The 12901-nt window shown below is 47.4% G+C and overlaps 1 protein-coding gene across 3 annotated transcripts in view; it reads right to left on the bottom strand.

The window, feature by feature from the left end:
• The window catches only part of TRAP1 (TNF receptor associated protein 1), a 61029-nt gene that overhangs the window by 33766 nt on the left and 14362 nt on the right, over positions 1 to 12901 (bottom strand). For all 3 annotated transcript variants that reach the window (XR_001817969.2, XR_001817970.2, XM_017504474.2), the window contains exons 2-4: positions 5889 to 6044; positions 4039 to 4121; positions 653 to 793 (exon numbers count right to left, since the gene is read on the bottom strand). Coding sequence is in view for 1 of the 3 variants with exons in the window: in XM_017504474.2 (XP_017359963.1) it covers positions 653 to 793; positions 4039 to 4121; positions 5889 to 6044 (380 nt within the window). In the remaining 2 variants the exon portion in view is untranslated. The remainder of the gene's footprint in view (positions 1 to 652; positions 794 to 4038; positions 4122 to 5888; positions 6045 to 12901) is intronic.

The raw sequence follows: 12901 nt of genomic DNA, 5'->3' as shown, positions 1-12901 counted from the left end.
GGGCGCGGTGGCTCAAGCCTGTAATCCCAGCACTTTGGGAGGCCGAGGCGGGTGGATCACGAGGTCAAGAGATCGAGACCATCCTGGTCAACATGGTGAAACCCCGTCTCTACTAAAAAAAAAAATACAAAAAATTAGCTGGGCATGGTGGCGCGTGCCTGTAATCCCAGCTACTCCGGAGGCTGAGGCAGGAGAATTGCCTGAACCCGGGAGACAGAGGTTGCGGTGAGCCGAGATCGTGCCATTGCACTCCAGCCTGGGTAACAAGAGCGAAACTCCGTCTCAAAAATAAAATAAAATAAAATAAAATAAAATAAAATAAAATAAAAATATGAAAAGAGTACATTAAAAATAAGATATGTTTAGATATGTTAATAACTTCATACACCAAAACCCTATGTAGCCATATGCTAAAATGTTACCAGTAGTTATCTCTGGATGATGGGAGGATTTCAAATTTTCTTCACACCTGCTTTTCCAAAACATTCTATAATGAATAAGTGCTACTGTAACAATAAATCACAGCAAGAATTATCTTGGGGGTACAGATGGCCAGCATGTCCCTAGGACCCCAGAGACATCGCTCCAAGGCAGGTGCTGTCCCTGCTGTGTGGCCAGGCCTATCCCATGCCTGGACACTGAGGGAAGGTACCTGGATAGTGATGGTGCCTTTGTCGGCATCAGTCTGCAAGTGAATCTCCATTTCCGGCAGTGCTTGGCCGTCAGACACCAGTTTGTGACGCAGTTTTTCCAAGGCATCGCTGGCATTGGAGATCAGCTCCCGTATAAACACCTATGGGAATAGAAACGGGAGGCAAGGATGATGAAGGACACTCACCCTGCAGTACCTATCTAGTCAGCTGCACTTCCAACAACTGTTAAAGGGCGGAGAAGAATCGCTGCAGAACAATCAGTTCTCAAAGCATAGAGTTTCTGCTTTAGTCAAAGGCAGTTCCTCTGGGCAGGTCACAAAGTGACTAAAGGTGTTGACTTCTACAGATCTTTCCTTTTAGGATTTGTTTGTTTGAGACAGGGTCTCGCTCTGTCACCCAGATTGGAGTGCAGTGGTGTAATCACAGCTCACTGCAGCCTCAACCTCCTGGGCCCAAGCAATCCTCCCACCTTAGCCTCCTAAGTAGCTGGGAGAACAGGCATGCACTACCACATCCAGCTAACAGTTTTGAAATTTTTATGGACAGTGTCTCGCTATGTTGCCGAGGCTGGTCCTGATCTCCTGGGCTCAAGTAATCCTTGTGACTGGCCTCTCAAAGTGTTGGGATTACAGACATGAGCTGCCATGCCTGGCCATTTCCAGGATTTTCAATCAAACCTGAAGTTATGTGCCCAAATGTTAATTAAAGCTTTAAGAAGAGCCCTCTAGCCGGGTGCAGTGGCTCACACCTGTAATCCCAGCACTTTGAGAGGCTGAGGCGGGCAGATCACTTGAAGTCAGGAGCTCAAGGCCAGCCTGGCCAACATGGGGAAACCCCATCTCTACTAAAAATGAAAAAACTACCTGGATGTGGCAGCACACGCCTGTAATCGCAGCTACTCAGGAGGCTGAGGCAGGAGAATTGTTTGAACTTGGGAGGTGGAGGTTGTAGGAAGCCGAGATCGCACCACTACACTCCAGCCTGGGCAACAAGAGCAAGACTCTGTCTCAAGAAAACAAACCAAAGAGCCCTATGAGGAACAATTTCTTTCCCAACTCCTGCACAGGGATGAGGGCATATCACTCCGACATCCATTTCTCCTTGATAAGGTTTGGCTGTGTCCCCATCCAAATCTCATCTTGAATTGTATTCCCATAAGCCCACATGTTGTGGGAAGGACCGGTGGGAGATAACTGAATCATGGGGGTGTTTCCCCAATACTGTTCTCATGGTAGTGAATACGTCTCATGATATCTGACAGTTTTATTTGGGGTTTTCACTTTTGCTTCTTGCTTATTCTCTCTGCCTGCTGCCATCCATGTAAGACGGGACTTGCTCCTCCTTGCCTGCCACCATGATTGTGAGACTTCCCCAGATACATGGAACTGTGAATCCAATTAAACCTCCTTCTTTCAGAAACTGCTCAGTCTCAGGTATGCCTTTTTTTTTTTTTTTTGAGACGTAGTTTCGCTCGTTACCCAGGCTGGAGTGCAATGCGATCTCGGCTCACCGCAACCTCCGCCTCCTGGGTTCAGGCAATTCTCCTGCCTCAGCCTCCTGAGTAGCTGGGATTACAGGCACGTGCCACCATGCCCAGCTAATTTTTTGTATTTTTAGTAGAGACGGGGTTTCACCATGTTGACCAGGATGGTCTTGATCTCTTGACCTCGTGATCCACCCGCCTCGGCCTCCCAAAGTGCTGGGATTACAGGCTTGAGCCACCGCGCCCGGCCTCTCAGGTATGCCTTTATCAACAGTGTGTGAAAACGGACTAATAAACTCCTACTCCACGAAAACAGGTTCCGTGGCTTAATCTCATCTAGTGCGGACCACCAAACACCAGATCTACCACAACTGGAGAAAAACAGGGCCTAGGGACCAGCTGTCCTTTGGGAGCTGAAAAGCATCCTGACATCAAAAAGACCTTCCATTTAAAGTCAGTGAGAGAGGCCAGGTGAGAAGGTTCACACCTGTGATCCCAGCACCTTGGGAGGCTGAAGTGGGCAGATCATTTGAGCCAGGAGTTCAAGACCAGCCTGGGCAACACGGCAAAACCCTATCTCTACAAAAAAATACAAATATCAGCCAGGCATGGTGGCATGCGCTTGTGGTCCCAGCTACTTGGGAGGCTGAGGAGGAAGGATGGCTTGAGCCCAGGGGCAGAGGTTGTAGTGAGCCAAGATTATACCATTGCACTCCAGCCTGGGCATCAGAGCCGGACCCTGTTCCAAAAAAATAAAAAACAAAACAAGTAAAAACAGAAAACTTAAGTCCGCAAGAGCACACAGGTGAAGAGGAAGCAGCAGCTGATCTGAGCGGAAGCTAGAGGCCACTGGGAGGCAGGATGCAGCACTCAGCAGTACAAAACCCGGGAACAGCTCCTGGAAGCCTCTCTGGACTTTGAAATTTGGTGCTTTACCTTTCTTCAGGATTCTCTCTTGCCTTCCAGCAATAATCAGCATGTCAACGATGGTAGCCTTCGTTTTTCTCTTTTTCCTTTCCCTGTTACCCCAAATGAGTTTTGTGGGTTTGTTTTTTTTTTAATAGAGACGGAGGTCTCATCATGTTACCCAGGCTGGACTCATGAAAAATTATCCTGCTTTGGCTTCCCTAAGTGCTGGGATTACAGGTATGAGCCACTGCACCAGGCCCCAAATGAGTTTTAATTTCCTCAGTAACTCCTCCCAGCTCCATATACACATGACTGGGGAACCTTCTTCCTCCAGCAGCCAAAGGCCGCCCAGACCTGCAGGTGGTCGTAAGAGGCAAAGGGGCCTCAGAGCACATCCACAGCTCCACAGAAACAGATTTCAGCAGAGCTGCACACCAGGATTTGGGGGACTTTTTTTTTTTTTTTTTTTTTTGGCAAGAGGGTCTCACTCTGTCACACAGGTCAGTGTAGTAACATGATCATGGCTCACTGCAGTCCCAAGTGATCCTCCCACCCCAGCCTCCTGGGTAGCTGCGACCACAGCTGGGTAATTTTTTTTATTCTTTGTAGAGACAGAGTCTTACTGTGTTGCCCAGGCTGGTCTCAAACTCCTGGGTTCAAGTGATCCTCCCACCTGGACCTCCCAAAGCACAGGGTTCACAGGCACGAGCCACTGTGCCAGGCCTGTATTTGAGGAACTTTTAAATTATTGTCAAAATTCAATTAATTCCCAGAGTTGATCCAGCCCAAAGAACCATCTGGATACACTTATCCATGAAACCAAAACAGATTCTGGTAAAAATCCTCTCACTGGTAGCTTAAGATGGGAACCTGTCCAAAGTTTAATGCTTTCTCACAGTTAATATATTATCTGGCACTTCTCCAGAATGGTATAAAAACACGTTTGTCAAAAGAAACCTTGCTAGCATCAGGCATGGTTAGCAGGGAACGAACCTCTTTTTCTGAGTACAAGGACCGGGCAACAATGTCCAAAAGCTTCTTTGTCTCGGCCTGGAACTCATGTTTGGAAGTAGAACCTAGTAATGAAACAGAGACACAACAAATAAAGTTTAATTTCTATTTCTGTGCAAGAATACACTATATCACATTCCAAAGAATGTTTAAGTTTATGAGTTTTAAACATTTAAGAGTGTGAACAAAAAGAAACAAGTAGACAGAAACAAAGTCTGGATGTGTGCAATGGCTCATGTCCATAATCCCAGCACTTTGGGAAGCCAAGGAAGGAGAATCACTTGAGCCAGGAGTTCAAGACCAGCCTGGGCAACACAGCAAGACCCCACCATCTCCACAAAAATACAAAAATCAGCTGAGCATCGTGGCACACACTTGTGGTCCCAGTGACTCGGGAGGCTGAGGTGGGAGGATCACTTGAACCCAGGAGGTCGAGGCTACAGTGAGCCATGATTGGTGCCATTGCACTCAGCCCAGGCGAAACAGCAACACCCTGTCTCAAAACAAATCAAAAAGTCTCTCACGGAAGGATATCCCAGGGCAGGACAAATCAAGTGGCTCCCGCCTGCGCTGAAAGAACACAGATGGGACAAATCCTCCCACTTGCTGAGGACAGACACCTCAGGCTATGTTGAGGGACTGTTGAGCCTGGTTTCCTGACGTGAATGGTCACAGGAACTGGGCTGCCTCTAAAAACTAGATTATATGTTCTTTCTTCTCTTTTCCTTTCTTTTCTTCTTTTGTTTTTAAAGGCAGAATCTGGCTGTTTGCCCAGGCTGCCGTGCAGTCGCACGATCATGCTCACAGCAGCCTCAACCTCCCAGGCTCTAGTGATTCTCCTGCCTCAGCCTCTCAAGTAGCTAGAACCACTGGTGTTCACTACCATGCCTGGCTAACTTTTTTTTTTTTTGAGATGGAGTCTCGCTCTGTCATCCAGGCTGGAGTGCAGTGGCACAATCTCGCCTCACTGAAACCTCTACCTCCCAGGTTCAAGTGATTCTCCTGCCTTAGCCTCCCCAGTAGCTGGGGATATAGGCATGCACAACCAAACCCAGCTAATTTTTATATTTTTAGTAGAGATGGGGTTTCACCATGTTGGCCAGGCTGGTCTTTAACTCCTGACCTCAGGTAATCAGCCCACCTTAGCTTCCCAAAGTGCTGGGATTACAGGCGTGAGCCACCGTGCCCAGCTAACTTTTTTACTTTTTGTAGAGAGGGTGTCACTATATTGCCCAGTCTGATCTTGACCTCTTGGTCTCAAGCAATCCTCCTGCCTTGACGTCCTTACAAGGGTAAGCCACTGTACCCAGCCTGTATTCTTCAAAAAAGTGGTTTCCAAATTAATTATTTAGAAATCAAAATAACAAGAAAACCTCACTTCTCTTTTTAACTTCAAAGATTCTACTCTTGTAGACCCACTTAAAAGCCAGAAATGGAGCCACTTCAGGACTGGCTCCAAAGACTGCTTTTTTATACTTCAGAGGGAATGAAAAGACAGCTGCAGAACTCGGTCCTGCACAAGCTGAGCCAATACTGAGTTTCCCTCCACTTCCATGATTATTAGCAGATGTGCCATGAATCACCACTCAGGGGAGGTGCTGCACGGCGAACTCACGGGTGGCCACCAGAGGGGGCAAGACATACCCTGACACTGGCAGAAGTCCCTGGCTGGGACAGAAATGGAGGGCGCAGCACTCCCTACAGTCAAGACCTTCGGATTTCAGACCTGAGGCGGTAGCTCTACCAATCACTGTCTCCGCCTTGAAAATGCCCCCTTACCCACAGCAGTGAACCCAGAAGCCCTCCCAGACCAAAGCGCCAGTGCGGGCTACCCTGCACGCTTTCTGTGCTGCTGATTATTGAGTGCAGGGGTTCCTCGTCCTCTGCGGTTTGCGTGCTGAATGGCTGTCCTGCCTGGAAGCTCCAGGCCGGGTTTCGCCTGGGGCAGAACTGGGCTGTAGTCCTCCGTGGACACAGAATTGGTTTTCCTGAAAAGACAAATAAACAAAAAGAACAAGAATTAGGAAGACACAAGGAACAGTATGGTGACTGGTCCCATCAAGGGTGTCTAGAGGAAGCTAGCACGGATGCCTCTAAGTCAGGCTGTTGCTGAAAGACAAATCCACAGGACAAACACCACAGTATCAGGGTGTGGTTTTGGCAAGGAGCCTTACACTGTCGTCAGCATAAGATGCTGGTGCTTCTCAGAACCTCAGGAGCAAACTGGAGGGGGTGGGCTGCCGCTTTCTTTTTCTGAGACAGGGTCTCGCTCTGTCATTCACACTGGAGTACGGTGATGCAATCACAGCTCACTGCACCCTCGACCTCCTGCACTCAAGTGATGCTCCTGCCTCAGCCTTATGAGTAGCTGGGACCACAGACACAGAACACCATGCCACTAATTTTTTTAAAAAAATTCTGTGGAAATGGGGTTTCACTATGTTGTCCAGACTGGTCCCGAACTCCTGGGCTCAAATGATCCTTCTACCTTGGCCTTACAAAGAGCTGGGTGTGAGCCACCATCTCCGGCCAGCAGGTCCTGCTGATGGCACTTCCCACATTCGCCTCACAAGTGAGACCTCGCATCCATCCACCAAACTCCAAACCTGGCTGGATCCTCGCCAGACTTCCTTGCTCTTAACAGTTGGGGAAAAAAAATCCTCCCAAAAGAGATCCAAATTTTTAAACGTTAATATTCTGAAACTGTCTCATCATCTTCTCAAAGTTGTTTTCATCCAAAGCAGAGCTTTTTATAAAATTAGTGTATATGACCAATCACGGTGGCTCACACCTATAATCCCAGCACTTTGGGAGGCTGAGGCGAGTGCATCACGAGGTCAAGAGATCGAGACCATCCTGGTCAATACAGTGAAACCCCGTCTCTACTAAACATACAAAAATTAGCTGGGCATGGTGTCACAAGCCTGTAGTCCCAGGTACTCGGAAGGGTGAGGTAGAACTGCTTGAACCCAGGAGGTGGAGGTTGCAGTGAGCCAAGATCACTCCATTGCACTCCAGCCTGGGTAACAAGAGCGAAACTCCGTCTCAAAAAAAAAAAAAAAATTAGTGTATTTTAAAAACTGATGGCTGGGCGTGGTGGCTCACACCTGGAATCCCAGCACTTTGGGAGGCCGAGGCAGGCGGATCACCCAACTGAGGAGTTCGAGACCATCCTGGCCAACATGGTAAAAACCCATCTCTACTAAAAATACAGAAATTAGCCTGGCATGGTGGCATGCACCTGTAGTTCCAGCTACGTGGGAGGCTGAGGCAGGAGAATCACTTGAACCCAGGAGGTGGAGATTGCAGTGAGTCGAGATCGCGCCGCTACACTGCAGCCTGGCGACAGAGCAAGACGCCATCTCAAAAAACAAAAACAAAACAAAACAAAACTGAAAAACAGGCCGGGCATGGTGGCTCAAGCCTGTAATCCCAGTACTTTGGGAGGCCGAGGTGGGCGGATCACGAGGTCCAGAGTTCAAGACCAGACTGGCCAACATGGTGAAATCCCATCTCTACTAAAAAATACAAAAATTAGCTGGGCATGGTGGCTCCTGCCTATAATCCCAGCTACTTGGGAGGCTGAGGTAGGAGAACTGCTTGAACCAGGACCAGGAGGCGGAGGTTGCTCTGAGCCTGGGCTACAGAGCGAGACTCCATCTCAAAAAAAAAAAAAAAAAAAAAAAAAAAAAAAAAACCCTGAAAAACAGCTGATGGGTTCTGCCTTGTAACTAGGAAGACGACTTATCTTCTGTAACTTCCTGCTTACCCAGTGGGCTAAGAAAGTTCCCAGCAGAGCACAGCAAGGGAAGAAAGGCAGCCAATGTGTCCCCAGCCACGCGCAGTTCACCAACGCAGCCCCAGTCTTCGTTGCCACAGAAACCACACACACTTTCCCTCCAACACAGGAAAGGACTGACCCAAAACCATCATCCACTGACCCCAAGGAGCACATGCCAGGCCCCTGCCTTAGTCAACAGATTGGCAATACATAGGCCGGGTGCGATGGCTCATGTCTATAATCCCAGCACTTTGTGAGGGCGAGGTGGGAGAATCACAAGGTCAGGAGTTCAAGACCAGACTGGTCAAATGGTGAAACCCCATCTCTACTAAAAAATACAAAAATTAGCTGGGCATGGTGGCTCATGCCTGTAATCCCAGCTACTTGGGAGGCTGAGGTAGGAGAACTGCTTGAACCGGGAACCAGGAGGCAGAGGATGCAGTGAGCTGAGATCACACCACTGCACTCCAGCCTGGGCTACAGAGTGAGACTCCATCTCAAAAAAAAAAACCAAACAAACAAACAAAAGATTTGCAATACATGATGATGTCAACAATATGTGGCCAGCCAGCCAAGCTATGCGTAAGTCTAGGACTAAATGAACTGCATCTAACTGGGAGGCTCCACTCTTCTTCACAAAATTGCAACAAGTAGAAAGGAAGGACGCAGAATATCCAGGAATCAGTTAAAGGTTTTACATTTCAACTTTCAAACTCCTCAAAGGTATAAAAACTTGCCTATTCTTAGGCTTATTCCTGGACTTACAAACAGCACAACCCGAGCCTTTCTTTTCTTGAGACAGAGTCACACTCTGTCGCCCAGGCTGGAGTGCAGTGGTACGATCTCAGCTCACTGCAACCTCCACCTCCTGTCTTCAAGCAATTCTCCTGCCTCAGCCTCTCGAGTAGCTGTGACTACAGCCAACTGCCAACATGCCTGGCTAATTATTGTATTTTTAGTAGACATGGGGTTTCACCGTATTGGTCAGGACGGTCTCAAACTACCGACATCAGGTCATTTGCCCACCTCGGCCTCCCAAAGTGCTGGGATTGCACGTGCGAGCCACCGAGCCCAGTCAACCCTAGCCTTTCTTTATCTCTGTGCAGACACCTTAAAAATATCTACCACAATTCAGAAAATATTTAATTTCCAAACAATGTAAATATCCAATTCTTTGGGTCTACCTAATTGTATTGTTCACTTTATTCATACAGTTAAAAAAAAAAATCCTGGAGCATTTCTTCAGGAATTGAACAGTATTTGGCATTAGAAGAGTTCATGAACAGTCCACACTAAACCAAGGTGCTGAAGTCTCTGTACCTCTACCCTGGGAGCACAAGAGGGGAGGGTCCAAGTGCCACCCACCTACCCACAGATCATATCATTTCTAATTATTGGTGTAAAAGAAACACAAAAAGGATAAACCAGAAGCAGATAAAGCTGTGTGTTTTGTTTCCCAGGGCTACTTAAACACAACACCACAAATTGGACAGTTTCAAAAAGGTCCCGAGTTCTGGGCCAGGCACGGTGGCCAGCACTTTGGGAAGCCAAGGCAGGAGGATCACTTGTGCCCAGAGGTTTGAGACCAGCCTTGGCAACAAAGTAAGACCCTGTTTCTGCAAAACAAAAAACAAACAAACAAACAAAAAACCACAAAAGCTAGCTGGGTGTACTGGCATGTACCTGTAGTCCCAGCTACTGGAGAGGCTGAGGTGGGAGGATTGCTTGAGTGTAGGAGGTTGAGGCCATAATGAGCCAAGATCAAACTACTGCACCTGTGCACTTCAGCCTGAGCGAGAGTGAGACCCTGTCTCAAAAAAAAAAAAAAAAAAAAAAACAGGGTCCCCGCTTCTGGGCGGGCGCAGTTCCCACTGGAGGCGCCAAGGGAGAGTCCATCTTCTCCCCAGCTTCTGGCAGCGGCCGGCATCCTTGGTGTTTCATGGTTTGCACATGCTCCAGGCTCTGCCTCTTGTCACATGACAACCTCTTCTCTATGTGAGTCCTGGCCACTTCCAACTTTCTCTCTTATATGGATACCAGGAATACTGGAGTTAGGCCCTACCCCCATTCAGTGTGACCTCATCACAACCCAATACATCAGCAATGACCCAAATAAGGTCACACTCATAGGTACCAGGGGTCAGGACTTAATCTTTTTTTTTTTTTTTTTTTTTTAAATAAAAATAGAGACAGGGTCTTGCTTTGTTTCCCAGCCTGATCTTCACCTCCTGGCCTCAAGTGATACTCCCACCTTAGCCTCCCAAAGCACTGGGATGACAGGTGTGAGCCATTGTGCCTGGCCTTCAAACCCCAGAGCTTGGTTATCTACACCAAGTGTGTTGTTAAGCTTCCCGTAGCGTAAACCTGGAACAGAAATAAAGCAGGGAGGGGAGAGGGCTAGCAGGGCTGAGGGAACATGACTCTTGCACATACATCTTTTCGTATGTCTCTTAGAACCATGTTCATGTTTCTCATACCCAGAAAACAAAACATTAATTAGCTGGACATGGTGGCGCACTTGCAGTATCAGCTACTTGAGAGGCTGAGATGGGAGGATCACCTGAACCCAGGAGGCAGAGGTTGCAGTGAGCCGAGATCGCACCACTGTACTCCAGCCTGGGCAACAGAGTGAGACTCTGTCAAAAAAAAAAAAAAAAGAAAGAAATGAAATATAAACCATGAAAACAAAACGGGGTGCACAGGAACAAAATGAAACACAAATAGCAATATGCATAACTGTGATGATGACACCACCACTCTGAAAGAACTAACCTAAGAGACTTCAGAAAATGGTGCCTTGGCTCTTACTGTAAAATTAACCTCGGAGGACAGTGCACCATCACTGGGCTCGGGCAGGAGACGTATCCAGCGTGCGGTCAGCAGGTCTCAGCCCGATGTACGCATGTATCAAGATCAAGCAGACAGGCTCACTGCCGCTACCAAGTTGGGGTCCTCATGGTTGAAGGAATACCACTAACACAGAAGGGGGCAAGGCTAAACCCTACGGTGCTGCATTGGAAGTGCAGTCATCAGTACAGACTCACAACTTTTCCCATGAGTACAGGCTCTGGATGCAGAAATCAAGACCAGAGCATGTACACACTTGCATTTTCCCAGCTCTATCCACTGATGTGCGACAGCGCCCAGGCACAATGACCCCCCACATAGGCTATGGAGAGCAAAGTCCAAAAACTGCTCCAGTTCCAGCACTCTAAAGTCCCATGTCCCAAAGAAAGCCTTTGTCCTGGCAAACTAGGACAGTTGGTCACCCTACTGGCAGCCAGATTTTGGTTTATGAATACCTCTCTCCAAACAGGAACAAGAGAACCCTGTGGAACACACAAGAGGAGCCTGGGGCACCCTGTGGTGTGCAGAAGGACGGGGTGTGTCAGGAGGACACACAGCCCAGCCAGAAGGGCTCCTAGTGGCAGGATCTAGGAAAATCTGAATGGCGAAATAACGACAGTAATGGATAGTAAACTGTGACCCAGCAAATCAAGCAAACATCAGTGCACACTTAATCAGAGAAGGGGCAGCTCTTCATCACAGCAGAATTCCAATGGATAAACACAAGGAATGGCGGAAAACAGAAAGCATACCATCAGGAAACACCACAGTAATAACTGTGGCAGGTATAAATTACTACTACTATTTTAAGACAGGGTCTCGCTCTGTTGCCCAGGCTGAATCACAACAGCACAATCACAGCTCACTGCAGCCTTGACCTTCCCGGGCTCAGGTGATCCTCCCACCTCAGCCTCCTGAGTACCTGGGACTACAGGCATATAATATCATGCCTAATTTTTTTTTTGAAATGGAGTCTTGCTCTGTTGCCCAGCCTGGAGTGCAGTGGTGCAACCTCGGCTCACTGCAACCTCTGCCTCCTGGCTTCAAGCAATTCTCCTGCCTCAGCCTCCCAAGTAACTGGGATTATAGGCGCACGATACTACTACTGACTAATTTTTATATTTTTAGTAGAGATAAGGTTTCACCATGTTGGCCAGGCTGGTCTCAAACTTCTAACCTGAAGGGATCTGTCTGCCTTGGCCTCCCAAAGTGCATCGGTCATGCCTGGCTAATTACTAAAAATGTTTTGAAGAGATGGAGTCTTGTTATGTTGTTGCCCAGGCTAGTCTTGAACTCCTGAGCTCAAGCAATCTGCCCATCTCAGGCTTCTAAAGTGCTGAGACTACAGGTGTGAACCACCACACCCAACCCAAGATTATGTTCTGTTTTTTTGTTTTGTTTTGTTTTGTTTTTGAGATAGGGTCTCACTCTGTTGCCCAGGCTTAAGTACAGTAAAGTGATCCTGACTAACTGCAGCCTTGACCTCCCGGGTTCAAGTGACCCTCCCACCTCAGCCTTCCAAGTAGCTGAGACTATAGGCTCATGTGTTTTCTGTAGAGACAGGGATTCACAATGTTGCCCAGGCTGGTCTCAAACTCCTCAGCCCAAGTGATCCCCCTACCTCTGCCTCCCAAAGTGCTGGGATTAGAGTGTGAGCCACTACACCCACCCTAAGGTTATGTATTTTAAGTTGTGGTAGATACTGCCAAGTCACACTCCAAAGAGGCTCTATCAATTTACATTCCCACAGCAATATACTGAAGTGTGTATCATCCCACACTCCTACCAAGCCAATGTTGAGATGAAACTCTTGGACCTTGGCCTACTGGGCAGATAAAATTTTCACTGTAGTTTCTACTTACACTTCTATTATAAGCAAAACTGAGTACTTTCCTGTATTTTAAAATATTTCCTAATTTCCTTTTGTTAATGGACTTTTTCCTTTTTTGTTAATGGACTGTTGGTATCCTCTGATGATTTTTCTATGACATATTAAATTTTATTGACTTGTAAGAGCTTTTTATATATTAAGGAAATTGGTCTTTTGTTTATAAAAGCCTTTCTCATTCCAAGATTAAACATGATTTCCCCATTTTTTTTTTTGTTTTGTTTTGTTTGTTTTTTTTGTTTTTTTTTTGAGACAGAGTTTCGCTCTTGTTACCCAGGCTGGAGTGCAATGGCACGATCTCGGCTCACCGCAACCTCCGCCTCCTGGGT

The sequence above is a fragment of the Cebus imitator genome, unplaced genomic scaffold (assembly GCF_001604975.1).
Source record: "Cebus imitator isolate Cc_AM_T3 unplaced genomic scaffold, Cebus_imitator-1.0 Scaffold322, whole genome shotgun sequence".
NCBI classification, from domain to species: Eukaryota; Metazoa; Chordata; class Mammalia; order Primates; family Cebidae; genus Cebus; species Cebus imitator.
This window is presented reverse-complemented; position numbering and strand designations above follow the sequence as displayed.